The sequence below is a fragment of the Stomoxys calcitrans genome, chromosome 4, assembly GCF_963082655.1.
Source record: "Stomoxys calcitrans chromosome 4, idStoCalc2.1, whole genome shotgun sequence".
In the NCBI taxonomy this organism is placed as follows: domain Eukaryota; kingdom Metazoa; phylum Arthropoda; class Insecta; order Diptera; family Muscidae; genus Stomoxys; species Stomoxys calcitrans.
The window spans coordinates 128,229,683-128,254,423 of NC_081555.1; the positions used below are offsets into that span (position 1 = coordinate 128,229,683).

Sequence of the window (24,741 nt, forward strand, 5' to 3'; positions counted from 1 at the left end):
TCGAAAAAAAGTTTTTTCGACCAGTTTTTTGACAAGGCTATAAGTCATTGAAATTTTCAAAAATAATCAAAATTTCGTAATTTATAGTATCGCAAAACTTATGGCGAATCTGAATGGTGCTATCACAGCATTCCGAAATTCATCATCAGCGCGTCAAAATCGCGCGTTTTTGCACTGAAAACGTTGCGTTTTTAGGCCAGAAAAGCGAATTTCTAAAATCGGAAATGTGCTTTCGATTCAGTTTTCGGTGAGGAATTATAATCGCCAACCAATTTTGCGAAAATCGAAAAAAAGTTTTTTCGACCAGTTTTTTGACAAGGCTATAAGTCATTGAAATTTTCAAAAATAAGCAAAATTTCATAATTTATAGTATCGCAAAAAATATGGCGAATCTGAATGGTGGTATCACAGCATTCCGAAATTCATCATCAGCGCGTCAAAATCGCGTGTTTTTGCACTGAAAACGCAGCGTTTTTAGGCCAGAAAAGCGAATTTCTAAAATCGGAAATGTGCTTTCGATTCAGTTTTCGGTGAGGAATTATAATCGCCAACCAATTTTGCGAAAATCGAAAAAAAGTTTTTTCGACCAGTTTTTTGACAAGGCTATAAGTCATTGAAATTTTCAAAAATAATCAAAATTTCGTAATTTATAGTATCGCAAAACTTATGGCGAATCTGAATGGTGCTATCACAGCATTCCGAAATTCATCATCAGCGCGTCAAAATCGCGCGTTTTTGCACTGAAAACGTAGCGTTTTTAGGCCAGAAAAGCGAATTTCTAAAATCGGAAATGTAATTTCGATTCAATTTTCGGTGTGAATTTATAATCGCCAACCAATTTTGCGAAAATTGGAAAAAAGGTTTTTTGAACAGTTTTTTGACAAGGCTATAAGTCATTGAAAAATTCGAAAATTTTTTCTTACTTAGAAATCAATTTTTCCCATTCTCATTTTATTTAAGTAAAACACTCAACTTTTTTTCTATTGAACACTTTTTCAATATTTTGCATTTATTTGCTTTTGCCTTAATTTTGAATTAAAAGTAGACATAAAATTATTAGTAATGTACTAACTAATAGTAAATCGAAATGTAATTTTAAAATTATATACAAACAAGTTAAGAAGTCATGTTTTATTATTATTTAAGTGAAGCAAATTATTGTTTTTCTTTATTGTAATGAAAACAAAAATTCACCATAAATTATTTTTAGGTTTTTGGAAATTAGTCACTAGTCCATCATCCTATTGAAACAACATAGTCTTTAAGATCACATGTATTTATTAATTTTGTCATAGAATTTCATATCGCTTTCAAAGTCGTCTTCTTGCCTTTCTATCATAAACATTTGTATTAACATTCAATTGTAACATTCGTTATATATAATGAGCTTTTTTTAATGCTATAATGTGATGATTGTATATTCGTGTTGGAGTTTTTTGTTTTGTTTCTTTTAATAAACTTGCAATAGCCGTTGTTTAAAAAGATATTTGAGCTGCAGCTTTTGTGGGAAGTATTTTATTTAATATCTATGTAGATGGCGCTGTTAATATTATTATATGGGTATATGTGTATATGTATTTGTTTATAATATAATTTTAAAAATCCAGTCGTAACAATTAAAACACATCGAAAATTCCATTTCTGTCTGGCATAAATGTAAATACATATATAGATACTATTTAGCTTTCTTTTGGTTTGGTACGGCGTTTTGTTTTCATATTTTAAGGTATGCAGTAAAAGAAACCTCCATAGATTTTGAAAAGAAAAATATAATGACATACAATTTTGCTATATCCGAGGATAATAATTTCCCCAAGTTTCCGTTTGAATTTTACGTATGAACACACATGTTTCGGTAGATTATTGTTTCTAATTGAGTTCTAATGATACCAATTTGAATTGACATTCAGAGATAATTTTATTGTGTTAATAAATGCAATATGGGCTTTTGGTTGTTATGCTGTTTTAACAATTTCCTAATTCTAATAATTGTCTAATATAACATCAACAATGATTAATGTGTATGGTATTCTAGTATGTTCTTCGTTAAATGTGATATGTTTTGAGCGATATTTATATGTTTCTTTTTTGTTACCTAAGGTAAAACATAACAATGTATGTATTTATGTATATGTAGAATAATGTTCATATGTTTAATTCTTTTTCAAATCTTATAATCTATGATAAAATAATAAAAATTGCAAAAAAAAAAAACATATTTTCAGTAGTTGTTTTATTAAAACAATAACCAAAGACAATCTGAAAATTCATCGGCTGACGCCAGATGGACATCTATCAAAGAAATTCCCAGCATTGGGTATTTATTGGGAACTTACCGGGTTTATACCCAATGTGTGGCAAATTTTTGGGTAGATGCCCATTTCCGTAGCACAGAGGTTAGCATGTCCGCCTATGACGCTGAACGCCTGCGTTCGAATCCTGGCGAGTACATCAGGAAACAACGGGAAAGGCATTAAGTTTGGCCGCGCCGAACTTTGGATACTCACTTTGGATAAATGTAAACCACCTTTCGTCATAATCCGGCGAAAAATGCATAATTTATGCCTCCATAGCAGCTTTATCGAAATATGGTCCGATTGGGACCAAATTTGGATATTGAGTGGTCTTATAAGTATATGTCATTGTTCAAATTGGTCTTTTTGGTAGCCATATCCAAATATAGACCGATCGGGACCATATACGAGATAGGTGTCAAAAAGCCTAACATAAGTCACGGTGTGAAATTTCAGCGAAATCGGACTATAACAACTCACTGTCCCAAATTTCGGCGAAATCGGACAATAAATGCGCCTTTTATAGGCCCAAAACCCTTAAATCAAGTGATCGGTCTATATGGCAGAAATATCCAAATCTGAACCGATCAAGGCCAAATTGCAGAAAATTGTTGAAGAGCCTTACGCAACTCACTGTCTCAAATTTCGGCGACATCGGCGATAAATGCACCTTTTATGGGCCCAAAACCTTATACCGAGAGATCGGTCTATCCAAACCTGTACCGATCTGGGCCAAATTGGAGAAGGATGCCGCAGGGCCTAACACAACTCAATGTCCTAAATATTGGCACAATCGGACATTAAATGCGCCTTTTATGGGCCTAAGACCTTAAATCGAGAGATCGGTCTATATGGCAGCTATATCAAAATCTGGACAGATTTAGGCCAAATTAAAGAAAGATGTCGAGTGGCCTAACACAACTCCCTGTTCCAAAATTTCAGCAAAATCGGATAATAAATGTGGCTATTATGGGCCTAAGACCCTTAATCGGCGGATCGGTCTATATGACAGCTATATCCAAATCTGAACCAATCTGGACCGAATTGAAGAAGCATGTCGAAGGGCTTAACACAACTCAATTTCAGCAAAATCGTATGATAAATGTGGCTTTAATGGGCCTTAGACCCTACATCGGGGGATCGGTCTATATGGGGGGCTATATCAAGATATAGTCCGATATAGCCCATATTTGAACTTAACCTGCTTAAGGACAAAAAAAGAATCTGTGCAGAGTTTTAGCTCAATATCTTTAGTTTTAAAGACTGTGGAGTGATTTCAACAGACAAACGGACGGAACTACATGGCTAGATGGACTAAATATGTCATGACGATCAATAATATGTATACATTATGGGGTCTTAGATGAATATTTCGAGGAGTTACAAACAGAATGACATAATTATTATACCCCCATCCTATGGTGGAGTGTATAAAATAAAAGCGTAAACTGACATAAACCCAGATCGGTTTATATGACAGCTATACCAGATTATGAGCCGATTTGAATAACACTTAACACAGTTGTTGAAAGTGATACCAAAACACTATGTGCAAAATTTCAGTCAAATCGGACGAGAACTGAGCCCTCTAGAGGCTCAAGTAGTCAAGACCCAAGATCGATTGATATGGCAGCTATATAAACATATGGACGGATTTGAGCCATACTTGGCGCGCAGTTGTTGGAAGTGATACCAAAACACCACGTGGAAAATTTCAGTCAAATCGGATGAGAAATGCGCCCTCTAGAGGCTCAAGAAATTAAGACCCAAGATCGGTTTATATGGCAGCTATATCAAAACATGGACCGATTTGGCCCATTTACAATACCAACCGAGCCACATTAATAAAAGGTATTTGTGCAAAATATCAAGCGGCTAGCTTTACTCCTTCGAAAGTTAGCGTGCTTTCGACAGACAGACGGACGGACGGACATGGCTAGATCGGTTTAAGATGTCATGACAATCAAGAATATATATATACTTTATGGGGTCTCAGACGGATATTTCACGGTGTTACAAACAGAATGACGAAATTAATATACCCCCATCCTATGGTGGAGGGTATAAAATGGAAAAATGTAATAGGTCTAGGCTGAAAGTTCTTTCAATTACTTTTTGATTGAACCGGAAACTTTTTTACAGTCATCAGCATTGTTATGGCTGTGTGTTTTTGAAAAAGTCTAGCCGCTCAAAATATTGATAAATACTTTCTATAAATAGCAGATAAAACTCCCCAACAAACATTCTTTCGACTACCTTTTTTAAATTTCTAGACTCAATTCTAATCTTATTTATGATCAAATTATGCATATTAATGGCATACAGGCTTTTCTAGCATAGATCTAATTATAACATAGCGCAGAAGTTAGCATGTCCGCCTATGACACTGAACGCCTGGGTTCGAATCCTGGCGAGACCATCAGAAAAAATTTTCGACGTTGGTTTTCCCTTTCTAACAGCCAATGGTACGGCAGTCATGTAAAAACTTCTCTCCAAAAAGGTGTCGCACTGCGGCACGTCATTCGGACTCGGCTATCAAAAGGAGGTGCCTTATCATTGACCTTAAAACTTAAATCGGACTGCACTTGTTGATATGTGAGAAGTTTACCCCTGTTCCTTAGTAGAATGTTCATGGCCAAATTAGCATTTGCATTATTTTATGTTTTTCTGTTGGATTTACTTCCCCAAAGCATTTAATTTACAAAGTTACTGTAATAAAAATATATTAATTACTGTTAGTTTATAACGCTAGCTAGAGATAAATCCGCCTCGCAAGTCTTTCATTAATAATTCGGGAAACAATATTCTCCCTTGCAATTTATGGAGTGATCATAGACCTAAACGTAAACCTCAAATTCATGATCCAGAAGTTTTACATATGTGAATCATGTTGTATCGAAATCGAGTGTACGGCCTATACAGCTCGATATTCGCAAAAATTTAAAAATAACATTGATGCAATTTAAATATTAATCTGATATTTCGGAAATTGTAATCGTCTTTTAATTGTATCAATCAAAAAATTATTTGAAAATTTCAAAAACATCAATAATTTTTTAATTGGATCAATTAAAAAACTTATTGAAAATCAAAAAAAAAAAAAATTGTCAATCATTTGTTAATTGAATATGCAAATTTTTTAATTAAAAATTTTTTCAATTACCTTTCACAAAACTTGATTGATTTTATCATATTCGTGATTGAAGCTGTTTCAATTAAAAAAATAATTGGAATTATTAACTTTGTGTTAGAAACCGATTTTTATTTTTTCTGTGTGTTACTACAATGAAATGTTTGTCAAAACAACAGCATTTGTTCCAAGTCTGCACAAACCTTCTTCCAAGATGTTTTTTGTTCAAATCATATAAAAAAAAAATGTTTGTGGTATTCGCATGAATAAAATTGTACTTACCATTTAGCATTTCAATTATCTTCTACACAGCAATGCTTCGATAATGATCTGTCTTAACACAAACATATGCCTGCACTCACTCAATTCGTTTTCCTTCTATAAAATCAGCTGATATCGATAAATTTTAGCATTATACAAGGCTTGTTTAAAACGTATTACACATTTTGTATATCTTTAGAAAGTGTTAAAAGGTTCTTGAATATCTATTTTGACCCTTCAAAGCAATCATAATTGAGTTGCACACCATAATCGACCCATAAAGTAAATTTTTGTGATATTGTTCAGCTTTTAGTTTGTAAAACTTTATATGGAACTAGCTGAACCTCTGAAGCTGCGGGGCCACGACATAACGTTGAATTGGGTTCTCGGACACGTTGGCATTCCGGGAAACGGGAGATCGGACGAAAAGTCCAGCGAGGGGTTTTCCTCTCAGGGCAACCTTGTAATATGTACCACTTGTCGAACTACGGTGGTGTATTGGGAGTTTGTGCATAGATGCCTAATTGCTCGGAAAGGTAAGTGAGTAAGACGCGAAGGTTTCGAAGGTTTATACAAAGAAGTCCTACAAACGCGGTCATGTATGAGTTAATAGGCAGGACCACTGGATGACACTCACCAAATACACGCACAGATGAGAGTGAAGATCTGTAATTGTTTAAAAAGTTAATTGACTCACTCATTTATTTATCGGAGACCACCGTAGCGCAGAGGTTAATATGTTCGCCTATTCGGGAAAGACATTAGTCGGAAGTCGATTCTCGGTAATGCATGGTTCGATCGACTGGCCAATCAATTACAAACGGGTGTGAGTTCCTGGCATGTCTTGTATTCCTGGTGAACATCCCAACGTCAGGCATAAGAAGACGAATATACCTGAAATACACACCATGAAAATAACTATAGAGCAATACAACTCTACCCACATTCCGACGACGTTCAAGAGAAGCAATAGAGTTGGATACCCTACTGTCACCAATCAACATCATCGCTCTCTTTTGAACCCGGTCAAGTAGCTCAAAGGATGATTTTGGAGTTCCTGCCCATATATGAGAGTTATATTCCATCCTCGGCCTGATGTAGGTAGTATAGATATTGATAAGATCAGAAGAGGTGAAATATGTCTTGCACCGCTTAAGAAAGCCCAAACACTTGAATGCTGAAGTGTCGAACACTTCGAATACGTGTTTTGACCAACGGACATCACATTGTATCTCCATGCCCAGAACATCAAAGCATCTGACTGTTCCATATCTATACCGCCGATAGATATCGACGATTGAAACAGCACTGCGTCCTTAAAGTCTTCTCTTTTCATTCTACCCCACTCGAAAATGGCCAACAAATCCTGGGAGAGTGTCTCATCCATAATGCGCCTCCTGTCCACAATTTCTTGAGGACTGGGACTATGGTCGAATGAATATTAATGACACAGACTACTGTCATCGGCAAATGAGTAGACTGGATTCGAAGTCAGACCCAATATATCGTCAATGAAAATAAGAAAAAAGAAAGGGGGAGAGGGAAAAAACAGAGCCTTGTGGCACACCTGTGGTCAATGTATACTCATCTGATGAGAACCCATCTACAACAACTCGTATAGTGCGATCTCTGAGAAAGCTCGATATAAATCGAACGAAGTTATTACCGACTCCATAAGCGACAAGTTTTGATAAAAGTTCACTGTGCCACACCCTATCAAATGCTTTGGAGATATCCAGAGCCACGACCTTACTCTCACCAAACTGGTTGATAGAGGGACTCCATCATTCCGACAAAAATTTCATTAGGTCTCCCGTAGAGCAATTTCTGCGGAACCCATACTGTCTGTCGCTAAGAAGGCCATTGGACTCTAAGTATCTGACAAGATGATGGTTAACCATACTCTCCATAACCTTGGAGAGCGCAGAGCATATCGCAATTGGTCGGTAATTCGCAGGGTTGTTCTCCCCACCCTTTTTGGGGATAGGCTGAATGTTCGCAAACTTCCAACGCGCTGGGAAAACCCCCGCACGGTAAGCAAGATTGAAAAGGTTGCGTAGCGGACGAGCAAGCGTCGAAGAACACTTGCAAAGGACAAGTGTTGATATACCGTCCGGGCCCGGAGATTTATTAACATCGAGATCCGCAAGGACCCTTACAAAGGACGGTAACAAATCAGACAACAGCTGTTGAAGAAAGACGCATAGTCTTTAAGTTTTTGTTCGTGTTTTGTTAGTCATTTAGATATGTAAGTTAAATAACAACTCAAAACAGTGATGCCAATCGTGTTAAAATAAACTTTAATTTTAGTAGATCATATCTTGAAAATGTATTTCATTGAAATGTAAAATATCGATAAATAAATAAGGAATCAAAGACCTCGAGATTGAATGAAAAAACAATTTAATTGAATAATAAAGGTCGATTATAAAATTATTAAAACATATTAAATAAAAAAATTCATATAACTCAATTTCTCACGAAATTTTTTGTTTATATGTTTTCCATTATCCTTATGTTTTATGGTTTTGCAGCTGCTTTAGGTGCCAGTAAAACTGTTGTTCTCTAGTTTTTTTTTTGTTTTTGGTGTAGTTAAAAATCATATACAACCTGTTTGTAGTGTTGTTTTTCTCGCAAAATAAGTGTTGTGTACATTGGTTTTATTTTATTTTTTATTTATAAATTTTTATTAAGTTCTTCTTCAAGGTTTCTGATATAACGGATTTCGTTTAAATCTTCAGCATTCAGCAAAAAAAAAATAGTAATATTAATTAATTAATTAATCAATAATTAGTGTAAGATGGGAAAAGGGAAGGGAGGAAATGGTGTACTTAAAAAAAAATCCATAGCTAAAAACTATAATTTCTTCATCTTGCTTTCATTTAATTAATTTTATATTTATAAATTAATTAATGTATGCTTGTATATATATATATATAGTAGGTATATATAAAGTTTTTCGTTTTTTTGCTTTTTTCGCCTTATATATATTTTTTTTTTCATTATTTAAACAACTTGTAATATTTTTTAACATTAGCTAAAAATTAAAAACAATTTGTTTACTTATTTCAATGATAAGATGAAGCATTTTAGATTTTTTTTTGTTTTTTTCTTTATGGTTTTTTGTATATTCTTTTTTAGGGAATTCAGCTAAGGTTTCAGAATGGTTTCAAAAACCTTTCATAATGAAAAATTATAAAAAAGAAAAACAAAACAAAATTGTGTGTGTTTACTTTATTTCATTCAATCAATAACAGCATATTTATTTCAGAATTCCCATGTATAAAAAAAGTAATAATAATAATAAGATTTCTTACGGAAAACTTATATACCGATGAACGATAAACATAAGCAGTATACAACATAAACTTATTAAAAAAATAGAAGAAAAAAATTATATAATTATTGAAAAAAAAAAAAAGTTTTGTGGTTGAAATTTTCTTTTTTTGTTTTTTGAAACGAACAAAATTATGTTACTTACGCAAAGAAATGTATGGTAGATAATGAGACATTCAATATATTAAAAGTTTATAAGCCAAAGCCTTTGATAGCATTACAAAAAAAGCCGACAGACTAACATATAAATGAAGATCGTTTAAAGGTTTTAATTTTTAGGTTTAAAAAAAAGCAAAAAAAAAAAATAAAATTAAACAAGAAGAATCACACAAAATAGAGACCTTTAGGAAATTGGGTTAGAAGCAATCACAAGAATCACAAGGGAGAATTTATAAAAAAAAGGATTCTTTTTTTTCTATATAAATAAAATTAGTAAAAAGTTTTGAAAAAGTATTGGGAAAAAGATGAGGAGTTTTTTTTGTGGGGGGGATTTATGTCATTTCAAGTACATACTGGTTTTCTTTTCTTTCCTCAATTTTTTGTATTATAATTAGAAACACAATTGTTTTTTTTTCAATTATTTTACACTAAAAACTAGATTTAAATAACTCATGCTGTAAAAAAATATTTTTTTTAAACCTTTTCAGTATGGTGTTTTTGTTAAGATGACCGCATTCCCTTAATCTCTGTTATTTTTGTCTTTTTGGAAAATACTAATGCAGAAAGAGATTTTGTTTTCCCTTTACTTTAGTAAACCAGCTAAAGTTTCAAAAAAAACCAATAAGGAAAGGCAAAAGTCGGGCGGTGCCGACTTTATAATACCCTACAACTACCCTATAAACACAAAAGAGGGGCTACATATAATTCTGAACCAATTTTAATGGACCTCGGTGGATGTATCCAGATAGATTATTAAAATTCTTGCATCAAATTTTGGGCAAAGCAAATATGTTCAGAATGTAAGAACAACGGTTGATAAATGACAACAAATTACCCAAAATCTGACTAACATATACATGGGAGCTATATCTAAATCTGAAGCGATTTCGACCAAACTTTATGGATATTGTGGAATTCGTCGAGGAAAGCGTTGTACAAAATTTTGGGAAGATTGGTCAATAAATGCGCTTTGCAGTGGGTCTAGGAGTGAAAATCGGGCGATATATGTATATGAGAGCTATATCCAAATCTGAACCGACATCTATGAAATTCACCAGTAACATCGAGTCATAAGAAAATTCTTGCTGCCAAATTTCGAGAGAATCGTTTAACAAATGACCATTTTATTGGTGAATTACTGCAAATCGGACGGACATATATATGGGAGCTATATCCAAATCTGAACCGAATTCTTAAAAATTCACCAGTAACATCGAGGGGCATAAAAAAAAACCTTCCTGTCACATTACGAGAGAATCGGTTAACAAATGACCATTTTATTGATGTATTACTGCAAATCGGACGAACATATATATGGGAGCTATATTCAAATCTGAACCGACATCTAGGAAATTTACCCATAACATCAAGAGTCATAAGAAAATCCTTCCTGTCAAATTTCGAGAGAGTCGGTTAACAAATGAACATATTATTGCATTATTACAGCAAATCGAACGACTAATATATGGAAGCTATATCCAAATCTGAACTGATTTCTTCGATATTCACCATTAATATTGAGAGTCATAAAAAAATCCTTCCTGCCAAATTGCGAGAGAATCGTTTAACAAATGACAATTTTATTGATGTATTTCTGCAAATCGGACGAACATATATATGGGAGCTATTGCCAAATCTGAACCGACATCTATGAAATTCACCAGTAACATCAAGAATCATAAAAAAATCCTTCCTGTCAAAATGCGAGAGAATCTATTAACAAATGACCATTTTATTGATGTATTGCTGCAAATCAGACGGACACATATATGGGAGCTATATCCAAATCTGAACCGAATTCTATGAAATTCTCTAGTTATATCGAGAGTCATAAGAAAATCCTTCCTGACAAATTTCCAGAGAATCAGGTAAAAAATGACCGTATTATTGCTGTATTGCTGCAAATCGGAGCTATAGCCAAATCTGAACAGATTTCTACGATATTCACCATTAATATCGAGAGTCATAAGAGAATCCTTCCTGTCAAATCGGTTAACAAATGACCATTTTATTGCATTATTAATGCAAATCGGACGAAAATATATGTGGAAGCTATAATCAAATCTGAACCGATTCTTTCTAATTTCAATAGGCTTCGTCTCGAGGCCGAAAAACATGCCACTACCAAATTTGAAGACGATCGGATGAAAATTGCGACCTGTAGTTTGTACACAAATTAACAAGGACAGGTGTACAGACAGACGGACGGAGAGACAAATAGACGGACATAGCTAAGGGGCCTCCTTTTTTTGTCGAGTCCGCGCAGCAACTATAGTCCCAAACAATCGAGTGGAGCGTCTCAAAGAGAGGCCGGGCGGCACCGGTTCTTGCTTAAATACTGAGTACCTATGAAGCTCGTTATAACAAGGCAAGTTATTGACGCCTTTAAACTACTAGTGGCCATATTCCCGCGACGATAGGTCGTATGGACCGGAACGAGTTAGCTCACCTATAGCAGCTAGACGAGGATCGCCACCTCCAAATGCAAATGCGGCTACAACAATAACAACAACATTGCGTGAATTCTCTGACTGACTTTGACTGGAAAAGAAAGGATGGACTTCTTATTTTTGTCAATATGTCACTGAAAGCTCTAGATTAGGTTAGGTCACAATGAGAGTCTGTTGACAAACTAAATAATGGAATGGATGTCTTAATCGACCAATGAGGCGGCAGCCCTTGCCGACGAAGGACTCCATTGGGTCAATCTGCCGGCTGCCTTGGGGTTCATTAAGGATTTGATACGGTAAAGTAGATATGCTTAAAGTGTATGAACTTACTGTCTTGAACATTTTACGTTAATTTTAAACCCAAAACATTCTTCTTTTTTTATTTTTTGTTTACGTTTCTACCGATTTATATATGCTGCTTTTGTTTAACGGGGGAATATATGCTGTTATATTTATTTGAGATTACCATATCTGTTAAAAAATATCAACCATGATGTGGTAAATAAACTCCAAGGACATGTTTTGCCAATAGGCAGCAAACAAATTTTTGTTTGGAGATATTTCCCTAATTAATGACATGTTTGGGATCATTTACATTTTCTTTAAAGAGTTTGGGGATATTTTCGTTTAATCTGATTGGGGAATTATAAGCTGTTATATAAATTTGGGGTTACCATGTCTGTTAAAAAATCAACCATGGTGTGGTAAATAAACTCCAAGGATATGTTTTGCCAATAAGCAGCAAATCAAGTTAATGACATATTTGGACCATTTACTTATTTTTTTTAAAGAATTTGGAGATATTTTCTTTAAATCCGATTTTGAGGACATTTCTTATGAATTTTCAAGGCGGGTTGATTATTCAACTGGCAGACAAATTAAGCAGCAAAAAAATGTTTGTTTGGGGATATTTCCCATTTACTTTTTTTTAAGAGTTTGGGGATATTTTCTTTTAGTCTGATTGGGGAATTATATGCTGTTATATTAATTTGGGGTTACCATATCTGTTAAAAAAAACCAACCATGGTGTGGTAAACATACTCCAAGAACATATTTTGCCTGTAAGTAGACAAATTAAGCAGCAAAAATAATTTTTGTTTGGGGATATTTCCCAAATTAATGACATATTTGGGACCATTTACTTTTTTTAAAGAGTTTGGGGTTTTTTTTTTTTTTTATCTGATTTTGGGGACATTTCATATGAATTTTGAAGGCGGTTGATTATTCAATTGGAGGAAAATTCACTTTCGGGAAAAATTTTCATGGTTGAGAATATTTAAAAAAAAATTTTTTTGGGGATATTCTTGCCACAAAGGATTTGGCTCAAATTGATGACAAGTTTTAAGACATTTTCTAGTAATCTGATTTTGGGGACATTTCATATGAATTTTAAAGGCGGGTTGATTATTATTTGGAGGAAAACTCACTTTCTGGAATAATATTCATGCTTGGGAATATTTTCTTAAAAAAAATGTTTGAGGAGATTGTTGATTTGTGATTGATTGATTTTAGAATATATGAAACTAATGAGAAGTTTAAAGACATTTCCTTTTTGAAAAACATTCTTGGGAGTTTTTTTTATGGTTTTTAGGGAACATTTCACATTTATATACCAAGCAGATTGATTTCTTAATCATGATTCACGACAGTTTTTTTTATTTTGAAGATATTTCCTAATATAACAATTTGGGTAAATAAACTCCAAAGACATGCTTTGTTTGCGGATATTTCCCAAACTAATGACATATTTGGGACCATTTACATTTTTAAAGAGTTTGGAGACAATTTCTTTTAATCTGATTTTGAGGACATGTTGTACGAATTTTCAAGGCGGGTTGATTATTCAATTGGACGAAAATTAGCTTTCGGGAAAATAATTCAAATATTTATTAAAACAAATGTTTGGGGAGATTGTTGCCACATATTTTAAAACATATCCCATGTTAATGACAAGTTTAAGGACATTTTCTTTTTGGAAAAATTGGGATTTATTTTTTTATATGGTTTTCGGCGATAATTTCACATTTGTATTCAAAGCAGATTGATTTCTTAATCATGATTTCGGGCAGTTTTATTATTGTAAAGATATTTTATAATATTACTATTTGGTGACAAATTCCTATTAGGAAAAATAATGTTTGGGGACATTTCCAAAGTAAGAGACGTATTTAGGGACATGTCATTAAAAAAAATAATGTTCGGGGACATTTCCAAAGTTAGAGACGTATTTAGGGACATGTCATTAAAAAAATATATGTTTGGGGACATTCCAAAGTTAGAGACGTGTTTGGGGGCATGTTTCTTTAAAATAATTTTTTGCCATATATCGATTCAAAAAATATGCTTGTATTAGGATAATGGAACATTAGAGATGTGTTTGGAGACATATTCTTTTAAAAAAATATATGTTTGAGGACATTTCTAAAGTGAGAAACGTGTTTGGGGACATGTTTAAAAAAAAAATTATGTTTGGGGATCTTTCTTTCAAAAGTTTTAAGTTTAAAAAAGGTTAAGGATATATTATACTTTAGGGACAATTCAATTTAGGAAAAATATTAATGTTCGCTAATATTGGGGATCCAAGCTTGCCATAATTGGTAATCTAATTTTAGGGCAAGGTGAAATTGTTTTCATGTAGGCCCAAACAATATACTAGTATTAGGATAATGGAATTTTAGGGAAGTTTTTGGGTTTTGGGGACATTTCCAAAGTGAGAGACGTATTTGGGGACACGTTTAAAAAAAATTATGTTTGGGGATATTGCTTTCAAAAGTTTTAAGTTTAAAAAAGGTTAAGAATATATTATAATTTAGGGACAAATCACTTTAGGAAAATATTTTTTTTGATAAAATTGGGGATCCAAAATTCCCATAATTGGCGATATAATTTAAGGGCAAGTAGAAATTTTTTTCATGTAGGCCCAAACAATATACTTGTATTAGGATAATGGAATATTAGGAAAGTGTTTGGGTACATGTCCTTTTAAAAAAATTATATGTTTGGGGACATTTCCAAAGTTTGAGATGTGTTTGGGGACATGTTCTTTTAAAAAAATTATATGTTTGGGAATCTCTCTTTCGAAAGTTTTAAATTTAAAAAAGGTTAAAGATAGATTGTAATTTGGCGACAATTCACTTTAGGAAAAATATTACAGTTTGCTAATATTGGGGATCCAAAATTGCCATAATTGGCGATATAACTTAAGGGTAAGTAGGAAATTTTGACATATAGCCACAAAAAATATATTTGATATATTTAGATCTATGCATGAGTTTTGGTCTATGCATGAGTTTTGAAAGAAAGGGAACCTCTTTTAAACCAATAAGAGACAATAAGAAAACCCAAAGGAAGTTAAGTTTAATTTTTTCCGTATAAAATAAATTCCATCTACATTAGCAAACGAAAAAAATATTGTCATCTGAGATACCTCAAGCCGTATAGAGACCAAAAGTACAAATTGGGTTAAGAAAAAAAAGGTTTAGATAAATCGAAAATGACAAAAACCTTTTCGTTTCCAAAGTTGCAAATAGACCAACTTGCTTGCTAGTACCTACATAATAAATATATAGGACATCTTACCTCCTCTTCCTGTTTGGCTGAACGTTTTTATTTCTTTTGTTTCCTTTATTTCGTTTCCTTTTTCCCCAATAAGACTTAACACGCAGGACATTGGTCATCTTAAACAAATTCTTCATAGGCTACACCACCACCACCACCATCATCTGTACAACATAAAAAGTAACTAAAATACTTTTTTCGTTTTGTTATTAAATAATTATAATACGTATAACTAGTACTACTACGGCTATTTTTATTATTATTTTGTTTATGGTTGGGGGGCTTATTGATGGGTTTCTCCCTATACTACATGCAACATAAGAAACGGTGAAAGAAACTTTTGGCATTCCTTCGCGCCCTAGAGGCCCTTAGCTAACAAATAATACCCTGATCTAAGCTCAAACCATTTGCGGCGGCGCCAGCGGCACTTTTCACCACCCCATGATGATGCAGATGGGAATGCGGATGGTGGTGGTGAAGGTGATGGGCATGGTGATTATGTGAATGATGATGCGAGTGGTGGGAATTCAAGAGGTGATGCTGTTGCTGCTGCTGCTGCTGTTGTTGTTGCTGATTGGAGCCTCCACCAAATAGCAAAGCGTTGGAGGATGAGGTGGTAATTGTGGTGCCGTTACTGGAACTGCTGGTGAGGCTGCCATTGCTACTGCTGCCATTAATCAATGATTTGGTGCTCTGGCTGAAATTGGCGCCACCACAGGTGGAGGTGGTTGTTGTGCCATTCTTATGGGAGGCCACATGTACTGTCGTTGTTGTCGATGTGGGATGCCTGCATCCATTATTGGCCACCGCTGCATTGCAGGAATTACAATAGACACACATTGTTTTATAACTATTATTGCTGGCCATAGATGGTGGTTGGGAAACCGGAGCCGACGAAGCCAGCTTCTTATTGGTATTATGGTGTATAGCCGTTATGGGCTCGGAGGCTCTTCTCGAGGAGGTATTATTGTTTATGATAATGGCCGTGGAAAGCGTAAGTGTAGGAGGAGATTTTGGCATAGATGATCGGCCACCACTGCCATTGAGGAATTTCGTTTTCGTTTCGTTTGTTACTGCTTTCAGTGCTGCATGAGGCGCCTGCTGTGGCTGCATCAGGACCTGTGCCTGATGATGCTGCTGCTGCTGCTGGTGCTTGGAGCCATTGGTGGCAAATTCAGGTGGGCTTAGCGGCTGTTCGCCACCTTCCAATTGGAATTTCTTTACTAAAGCCTTAACAGAGGTGGGAGATGTGTCCGAATTTGGTGCCTTGCGTATAACTTTGGGTGTAGTAGGAGCATCTGGGAAAAAAGAATTATTGTTGTTGTGGTTGGTGGCTGTAGTAGCTGTTGTAGTAGTACCCATAGTATTGTTGGTGGCAGTATGTGATGATGGCATAACATTTATTAATTTCTCATTTGTAACATTGACATTAGAGGGTGACATTGTTGAGGAGGATGAAAAGGAGGAGGTGGTGGAAACGTTCGAACATACCATTGCCGCTGTCGAGGGCAAGGTTATGGTAGCCACTATATTATTGGCAAGAGCATTGCCCATGCTGGGATTAATGACAATGGTTGCTGTGGAGGTATTGGATTGTGCAACTGTTAGATGGGGTTTTTTCATGCCACAGCTTAGGGGGGAGGGGGCAATTTTCTTGGTGGTTAGAAATGTATTTTCTTTATTCGACTCGGACGATTGACGTCGAGCGGGTATGTGTAGAAATTGTTGTTGTTGTTGCTGTTGTTGTGGTTGGTGATGTTGCATTTCTTGAGGTGTTGTTACTAATGTACCAACATAATGTTGCTGTTGTGATGTTGCTGTTGAGGGTGGCACCATCGCCATTGGTGTTTGAACACTGCCCAGGGGAATGGTAATGGCTTTTGTTGCTGTCGCTGGCACATTATGAACCACTGTAGTTTTGGTTGTAGGTATTGAGGCAGTCTTACTACTGCCGCCTGAGGATGTGGGGGAAGTGGGAGTTTTGTTGGCCGAACCATTGGCCTTGGGGGTTTTAGCATAACCATTTGTTGTAGTGTGACCATTGGATATACCACCACCACCACCATTCCTCATGGTGTGACCATTTGAATAGGGTTTTGCATGCCCATTCATATGAACACCATTAGTGATTGTGGTAGTGGCTGCATAACCATTTGTTTTGCCATGTTTGTTGTTGTGCGACGATTCGGATGATGTCAATAGATCATCTTCCTCCTCGGAATTGTCTACACTTATAGCTTCGGGTTTAGCTTTAACAACTACCTCATCATCATCATCATCCACTGCAATGTTGGTACAGCTGGGGCTGTTGGGCTGGTGATTTAGTTCCAATCTCTTTGTTTCCGCAACATCCACATCATGGTCGATGGCTCCCCCACTACTACTGGCACGTTCATCGCTATCAATATCCACGTCGTCCTCCTCCAACTCCAACTCCTCATCATCATCATGTTCCAATTGCTGCTTATTGCTGAGTTGGCTTTTGAAAATATGTCTATCGATGCTACATTCGTCTTTAAGCCAAATGTGTTCGAGACATCCTGCAGCAGTCATGCGATCACTGAAAAAAAAAACAAATCATAGACAAAAAAAAAAAAAATGGGAAACAAATTAAAATCAATTAGATAGAGAGTGATGTTGGGACAAAAACGACTTGAGATAACTCTACACAACCAGCAAACTGAACTGGGAGTAACGTCTGTGAGTATATAGAGAAGGTAAGAAAGATAAAAGATGCGTTAAAGAACTTATGGTGCCCCAAAAACACGAAACTGGTATACAATTTTGGGTCAATTAACCTGGGGGGACGCCCCATCTCGAAATCCACCCGAATGGACATGTTGACCGACTGGGACAATATTGATATCAAATGAAAGATATTTAAGAGTAGAGTATCAACTTGGCATAAAAATGTCACCCTTAGTGTCCCCCCTCCCCAAAAACAATCACCCAACTGAACACTATTACCGCTTTGGGCAATATGGGTATAAACGGAAAGGGTTTTAAAGGAGATTACAAATCTGACATAAAAATTTATTACTTGGTGTCTGAGGGGCCTCCCCACCCCCTAAAACCACGCAGCAGTACATATTTACCGATTGGAACAATATGGATATCAAATGAAAGGTGTTTGGAAGTTGAGTACATATATTGGGTTGCCCAAAAAGTAATTGCGGATTTTTCATATAGTCGGTGTTGACAAATTTTTCACAGCTTGTGACTCTGTAATTGCATTCTTTCTTCTGTCAGTTATCAGCTGTTATTTTTAGCTTGCTTTAGAAAAAAAGTGTAAAAAAAGTATATTTGATTAAAGTTCATTCTAAGTTTTATTAAAAATGCATTTACTTTCTTTTAAAAAATCCGCAATTACTTTTTGGGCAACCCAATATGTTATAAGAATTTGGTCCGAGGTGTCTACGGGGCCTCTCCAAGCCCAAAAACTCCCAAAACGGTCATGAAAGTCCAACGTCAAAAAAGGGGGTATGATATGAAATGGGACCCTCCCCTTTTCCTACTTTAAAAAACGCTAGATCGCGGAGATGGGTGGGGCGCTTTACCTGAAATTTAGTTTGTTTGTAATAACTCCAAAAAAGAAAAATTAGGTATTCTTATTTAGAGTGGGGCGACCCACGCTAAATAGGGTGGGGGGGGGGTGGGCGCCCCACCTCCAAAGCCCGCCAAATGGAAATTAAAACCAATAATGACAATATTAGGTTCAAATGAAAGGTCTTTGAGACTAGAGCACGAATCTGATATAGGGGGGTCCAACTCACCCCCCCCCCCCCCCCATACCGGACATATTTACCGACCATACCAATGTAAGGCTCAAATGAAAGAAATTTGGGAGTAAAGCTCCAATATGATATCCATATTGGGGAAATATCTGAAAGGACGTACCAGCATCCCAAACAGGACTTTTTCCCTGACCGTGCCATTATAGGGCTCAGATAAAATAAGAGAGTGAACGAAGGCGCAGCGGAACGGAACCTCTCCAGCTAGTAGAAAAGTAAATCTTGGGAACTTGATCTTGGGTGAATTTTGTAAAGCTTGGTCCAAAACTGTGGCATCTATAGCCATAATAGGACATATTTCACCTGGCACGCGATAGCTGTGAGCACCACATAAGCTGGAACATTGAGGTCCGAGCTGTATGGTGTTCATTGCTGTCACGAGAAACTTAGTTGCGTGCTACCGGGCGCGTCCACAGGTTGCGTATAGTGGAATGCTCCATACGGAGTAGCTGCAACGGCAGTCGCGAACAATCAGCGGTATAGAGAAGAGTCTCAGTGAGAGGTCGGGTGGCACCGGCTCTTGCACAAATACTGATTCTACAACAACAACAACATCAATTGTTGTCGTTGTTGTTGAAGTTTGTAGTTGTTGTTGTTGTAGCAGTGTGTTATACACTGAGGCGGCAGCCCTTGCCGATGAAGAACTCCATCGGGTCAATCGGGTACGTACAGCCGGCTGCCATGGGATTGTGTAGAAGTTTGTTGTACACTGAGGCGGCATCCCTTGCCGATGAAGGACTTCATCGGGTCAATCCGGTACGTACAACCGGATGTCATGAGATTGCGACAACAATTGTGACTGGTTAAGACTTAAAAAGTCACATTGTATGAAAGATATAACCGGGAGCTGTATCTAAATCTGAGCCGATTTTGATGAAATTTCGCACACGTATTGGGACGACAAATAAAGTATGTCATGCTAATTTTTGTATAGATCGGATCAAAATTGTGTACCTTGATTACAAGAATTTATGAACAGACAGACACATGGGCGTAGCTAAATCAAGAAATGATTCTAAGCCGATCGCTACACTTATCAATGGTTTTAGCAAAGTTATTATACCCTGTACCACAGTGGTGGTGTAGGCTACAAAAATTACCCTAGCAGTAATGTAGCATATCAAAATCGAAGTTTCCTCTTATAGAAATGCAAATGATTGATTTTGTTTTCCATGACCTGCTTACCTTGGCTTTATTCGCAATGCTTTGCGTATGAAATCAATGGCTGCCGATGAGACGCCTCCAAATAATTTATCCGGAAATGTTAGTGCACATTGTGATATATTAAGGAAGGTTTCCTGTTTGGTATCTCCCCCGAATGGGGAAAATCCAGACAAAAGGACATAGGTCAAAACACCCACCGACCAAATGTCGGTGGACAGTGATAGGGGTTCGTATTGTAAGACTTCGGGTGCAACATAATCGGGTGTGCCGACAATTTCACGCACATTGGTACCCTCGGTAACAACGCGTGAAATACCGAAATCGCATAACTTAAGACCATCTGCAAAGAAAAAGATATAGGATTTTAGTAGTATCAGTGTCCTAGAAGAAGATTTTGATCATACTTACCTTCAACACGTTCTCCACTAAGCAGGATATTTTGTGGTTTTAAATCTAAATGAACAATGGATCGTTTGTGCAAGAATTGTAATGCTTTAAGTACTTCACGCATGCAACTGCGTGCCTGGCCCTCATTGAGACATTCTTCATTGTCGAGAAATGTTTGCAATTCACCGCCAGTCGCTCTGTAAGCAAAAGACAAAGACAAAGAGTGTTTAATAAGCGGTAAAATGTTATGGCAATCAAATCACTTACAATTCCAATAGAAGCGCTGTATCGGATCTTGACTCGTGTACAGCATTTAATTTGACAATATTTTCAGCTTCGTTACATAACATTAGCACAGCTATTTCATGTTTGATTTCTTTATCTGAAGACTGGGCACGTCTTCGCCGCTTTAGAAATTTTGCTGCAAAATGAACTCCGGAATTTTTGTGTATTGCACGGCGTACAGCTGCAAATTTTCCTCTGCAAAGATAAAAAAGGAGAAAAAGAACAAATTAGGAGAAGAACAATGGCAACAAATAAAATTGAAATTTAAAAACAAATATAAAAGCATCCTTTCCCAAAAGGAATTTCTTCGTTTATGCAGATGACGGTAAAAAAATATAAATGTAACACTACCCCAACTGAAGAACAACAAGGCAGCAGGAGCCTATGGGTTACCAGCAGAATTATTAAAGAGGAGAGACAACAAGCAAATTAGGCGTATGCATCAACTCATCTGCGCAATCCGACTAGAAGAACTTATACTTGATATATGCAATCTCATATTATGACCCGTACACTAGAGGCCATCTGTAGCGCAGAGGTTAGCATGTCCGCCTATGATGCTAAACGCCTGGGTTCGAATCCTGGCGAGAATATAATTTTTTTTTCGGCGGTGGTAATCCCTTCCTTATGCTGGCGACATTTGTGAAAATGGTACGGCAGCCATGTAATAACTTCTCCCCAGAGAGGTGTCGCACTGCGGTACACCGTTTGGACTCGGTTATAAAAAAAGACCCCTTGTTATTGAGCTTAAACTCGAATCATTTTTATGTGAGAAGTTTGCCCCTGTTGTTTAATGGGATGATCATGGGTAAATTTGCATTTTTACACAAGGATTCAATAGGGTCTAAAGTCAACAAGATAATTGATTGGCCTATATCAGCTTGAGACCAGGTTAATCCATCGCAACGAGATACTCAGATTGCTCTATTTTCTAGAGAAGACTTAAGAGAGAAAGATCGACCCTTAACATCTTATCGTTGACTATAAGGCCGATTTCAACAACCCCATATGTTGTGTTTCAAGTCATGTCTGAGTTTTGTGCCCCTGGGATAAAATTTCCTAGGCTCGATTAAGTTAAAAGGGTGCGAACACTAATCCGCCCCATGCCACAATAGACATACACCAAAGCCAGTAATCGACTTGTTGTGCGCTCTTAATCCGAAAAGTATCCCGTAAGCGTTTACCGCCATAGGCGGACATGCTAACCTCCAATAACGAGCAGACCAAGTATATTTTCTGCAAGCACCTAGAGAGAATATGACCGTTGCCCCGCCCATGATGTTAAAATCCCTCTGGGTCATCTTAATGTAAAGATTGTGAAGGACAATATCTTTTGTCCAACTGTCGGAAAATAAGACTCTAATGAGATAACGTCCGATAATGGGTTGAGGCTAATAGACTTTGCCGTTGCATAAACATGGTAGTTAGCAGCATCAGATTTTAAAATATCCACCAAGAAACATGATGTCTCCAGATCAAGAAGTAAAAAACCAAATTGATCACGTTGTAATAGATGGAAGTCATTCATTCAGCGTGTTCGATGCACGATCGATTCGAAGAGCGAACATAAATTCTAATCATTACTTTGTTGCAGCGTTTTTTGAGTGTGGTGAGAAAAATACGATCTGACAGTGCACGGAAGCTGGACATAGAAAAGCTGAAAACACAATAGATGGCAACGGCATACTAAACTCGACTGACCCAATTGCTTGATGAAAGTACTACGCAGTGGCAAACCATTGCCTGCTCTATGGAAAATTCCGCGTAATTCGTACTTGGGTACCAGAAGCCTCCCCAACGATACGCCCAAGAGTGTCGAAATGCTACTGAAGCCAAGCAACGCAGAGGTATCGCGAGAAAAGGAGGGAGGAGCAACATCTATTCCGCACAAAGAAAAAGGGATATGGAAAGACGTGAGTGTGAGCGAACTGGGATGTACAGGAGTCAGAATGAAGTCCGGAAATTTTACCAAAGAGTTAAACATCAAACCGATGGCTTTGGTGCAGGCACATCCTCCTGCAGAGACAAAGAAGGAAGTAGAAGTGCTAAAGTAGGCCTGAGGATAAACATAGCGAAGACCAAATAAATAGGGATAGGAACATCAAATCTGACACCGTCCACTATAAACGACCATATCATTCAAGACGTTAACAATTTCTCCTATCTTGGCAGCAAAATAACAAAGGACGGAGAATCAGAGGCAGACATAGGCGTACGTATCAACAAGGCTAGAAGCGCTTTTTTTAACTCAACAATGTTTGGAGATGCAGTGACATCTCACATAATACAAAATTCAGGATCTTCAACAGTTGTGTGAAATCAATTTTATTATATGGTTGTACATCTTGGAGCTTGACACAAGCGACTACTCGCAAAGTCCAAGTCTTCATAAATCGCTGTTTACGACAAATACTTCGAACTTTCTGGCCTAACCGTATTTCAAATGAAGAATTGCAAATAAGAACAAACACTTCCCCTGTCGATGTAGAAATCCAGAAGAGAATATGGACTTGGTTGAGTCATATCCTACGCCGACCACGCGATGATATAGCGAGAAATATCGTAGACTGGAAACTGCAAGAACAGCGAGGGAGGGGATGCCTGAAAAACACATGGATTCGCTGTACGAAAAGAGAGCTGGAATAAACCCATATATCGTGAAATCAAGCCAACGATAGAGCTCAATGGAATAAATACCAAATTTGTGAAAAAGTTTCCTATAAATACCAAATTTGGACCAAAACTGTCTATAAAAAGCAAATTTGGACAAAACATACATCTATCCATAAAATAGTAAGTTTTGACAAAATTTAGTATAAATAGCACATTTTGAAAAAATTCTTGCAAAAAGCTAATTTTTGAAAGTTTTCTTTAAATAACAAAATTTTTGAAAAAGTTTCCAATAAAAAGCAAATTTTGAAAAATTTCACAATTTCTTAAAAATTTTAATATTTTACAAAATTTTCTGGGAATAATTATTACATATTTTTTTAAAATAATTTTTTACAAAATTTTGTTGAATTTTTAGCTTTGGGTATTTTGTGCTAGCCATGTTGTTTATATTCCTCATTATTTCCATTAAGAAGATTAAAATTGTTTATGTGCCACAGAAAACAAGGAAACCCCCTTTTGTGAGCCAAAAAGAAAATACATACCACAAAATTACTATTTTGTTGATTCATAATAATGGAAACTATTATATTTTCATTCATAAATTTCCCATTAGAATTATATGTATGTGAAAGAGAGAGAGATAGAGGAGCTGCAGGCATAGCGGCGGCTATGAAATGTGGAAAATACTTTTTCAATTTATTTTTGGGTTACAACCAAATGACGAAAAACTCATATGCGCGCGTGGCTGTCTGGAAACCGGCCAAATAAGAAACCGGTAATGAATTTGTGTTGTTTTTGGCAAGTTTTCCAAGTTTCCGATACTTAGCAAAACAAAAAAAAAAAAAAAAAAAAAATAATATATATAAGTATAACAACCAAAACACTACATGGGCCCAGCTTGACACTGAGTTTACTCTATACTACAATTTGGTGAATGAAAATTTCATTGGAGTCTGTTATGCTTGTTGTCTGCTGGTTGGCGTTGCCCGTCCACCATTCAGCTCAACCATGTTGTTCGGTCCACCTTTATTGCCGGTCTGTCTGCTTTTTTTCGGTCTGTTGGAATTGGAATTTTATTTTTTTAGGGGGGGAGGAAAAAATTTTTTGGGCGTTTTGGAAATTTTGAAATGATCAACAAGTTGTTGGCATTATTACGAATTTTTCTGGGCTATTACAATATAAAACAATATAATGGAAATGATTGCATTTTAAATTTTAACAACATTTTCTCAAATGTGGACAAATTTCCCTTTCCATCATGAATCTATAATAAAATCAATTTGGACAAAAATTTATAAAAAAATTTCCATCAT

General features: G+C 36.2%; 1 protein-coding gene across 4 annotated transcripts in view; it reads right to left on the bottom strand.

The window, feature by feature from the left end:
* Positions 1 to 9,105: 9,105 nt before the first annotated feature.
* LOC106084246 (death-associated protein kinase related) overlaps positions 9,106 to 24,741 on the bottom strand; it is a 495,729-nt gene continuing 480,093 nt past the window's right edge. For all 4 annotated transcript variants that reach the window (XM_059366903.1, XM_059366901.1, XM_059366902.1 and 1 more), the window contains 4 exons: positions 20,798 to 21,010; positions 20,552 to 20,727; positions 20,165 to 20,483; positions 9,106 to 17,748 (listed from right to left, as the gene is read on the bottom strand). In XM_059366903.1, coding sequence (XP_059222886.1) covers positions 15,561 to 17,748; positions 20,165 to 20,483; positions 20,552 to 20,727; positions 20,798 to 21,010 — 2,896 coding nt within the window. In that variant the 3' untranslated portion in view covers positions 9,106 to 15,560. The remainder of the gene's footprint in view (positions 17,749 to 20,164; positions 20,484 to 20,551; positions 20,728 to 20,797; positions 21,011 to 24,741) is intronic.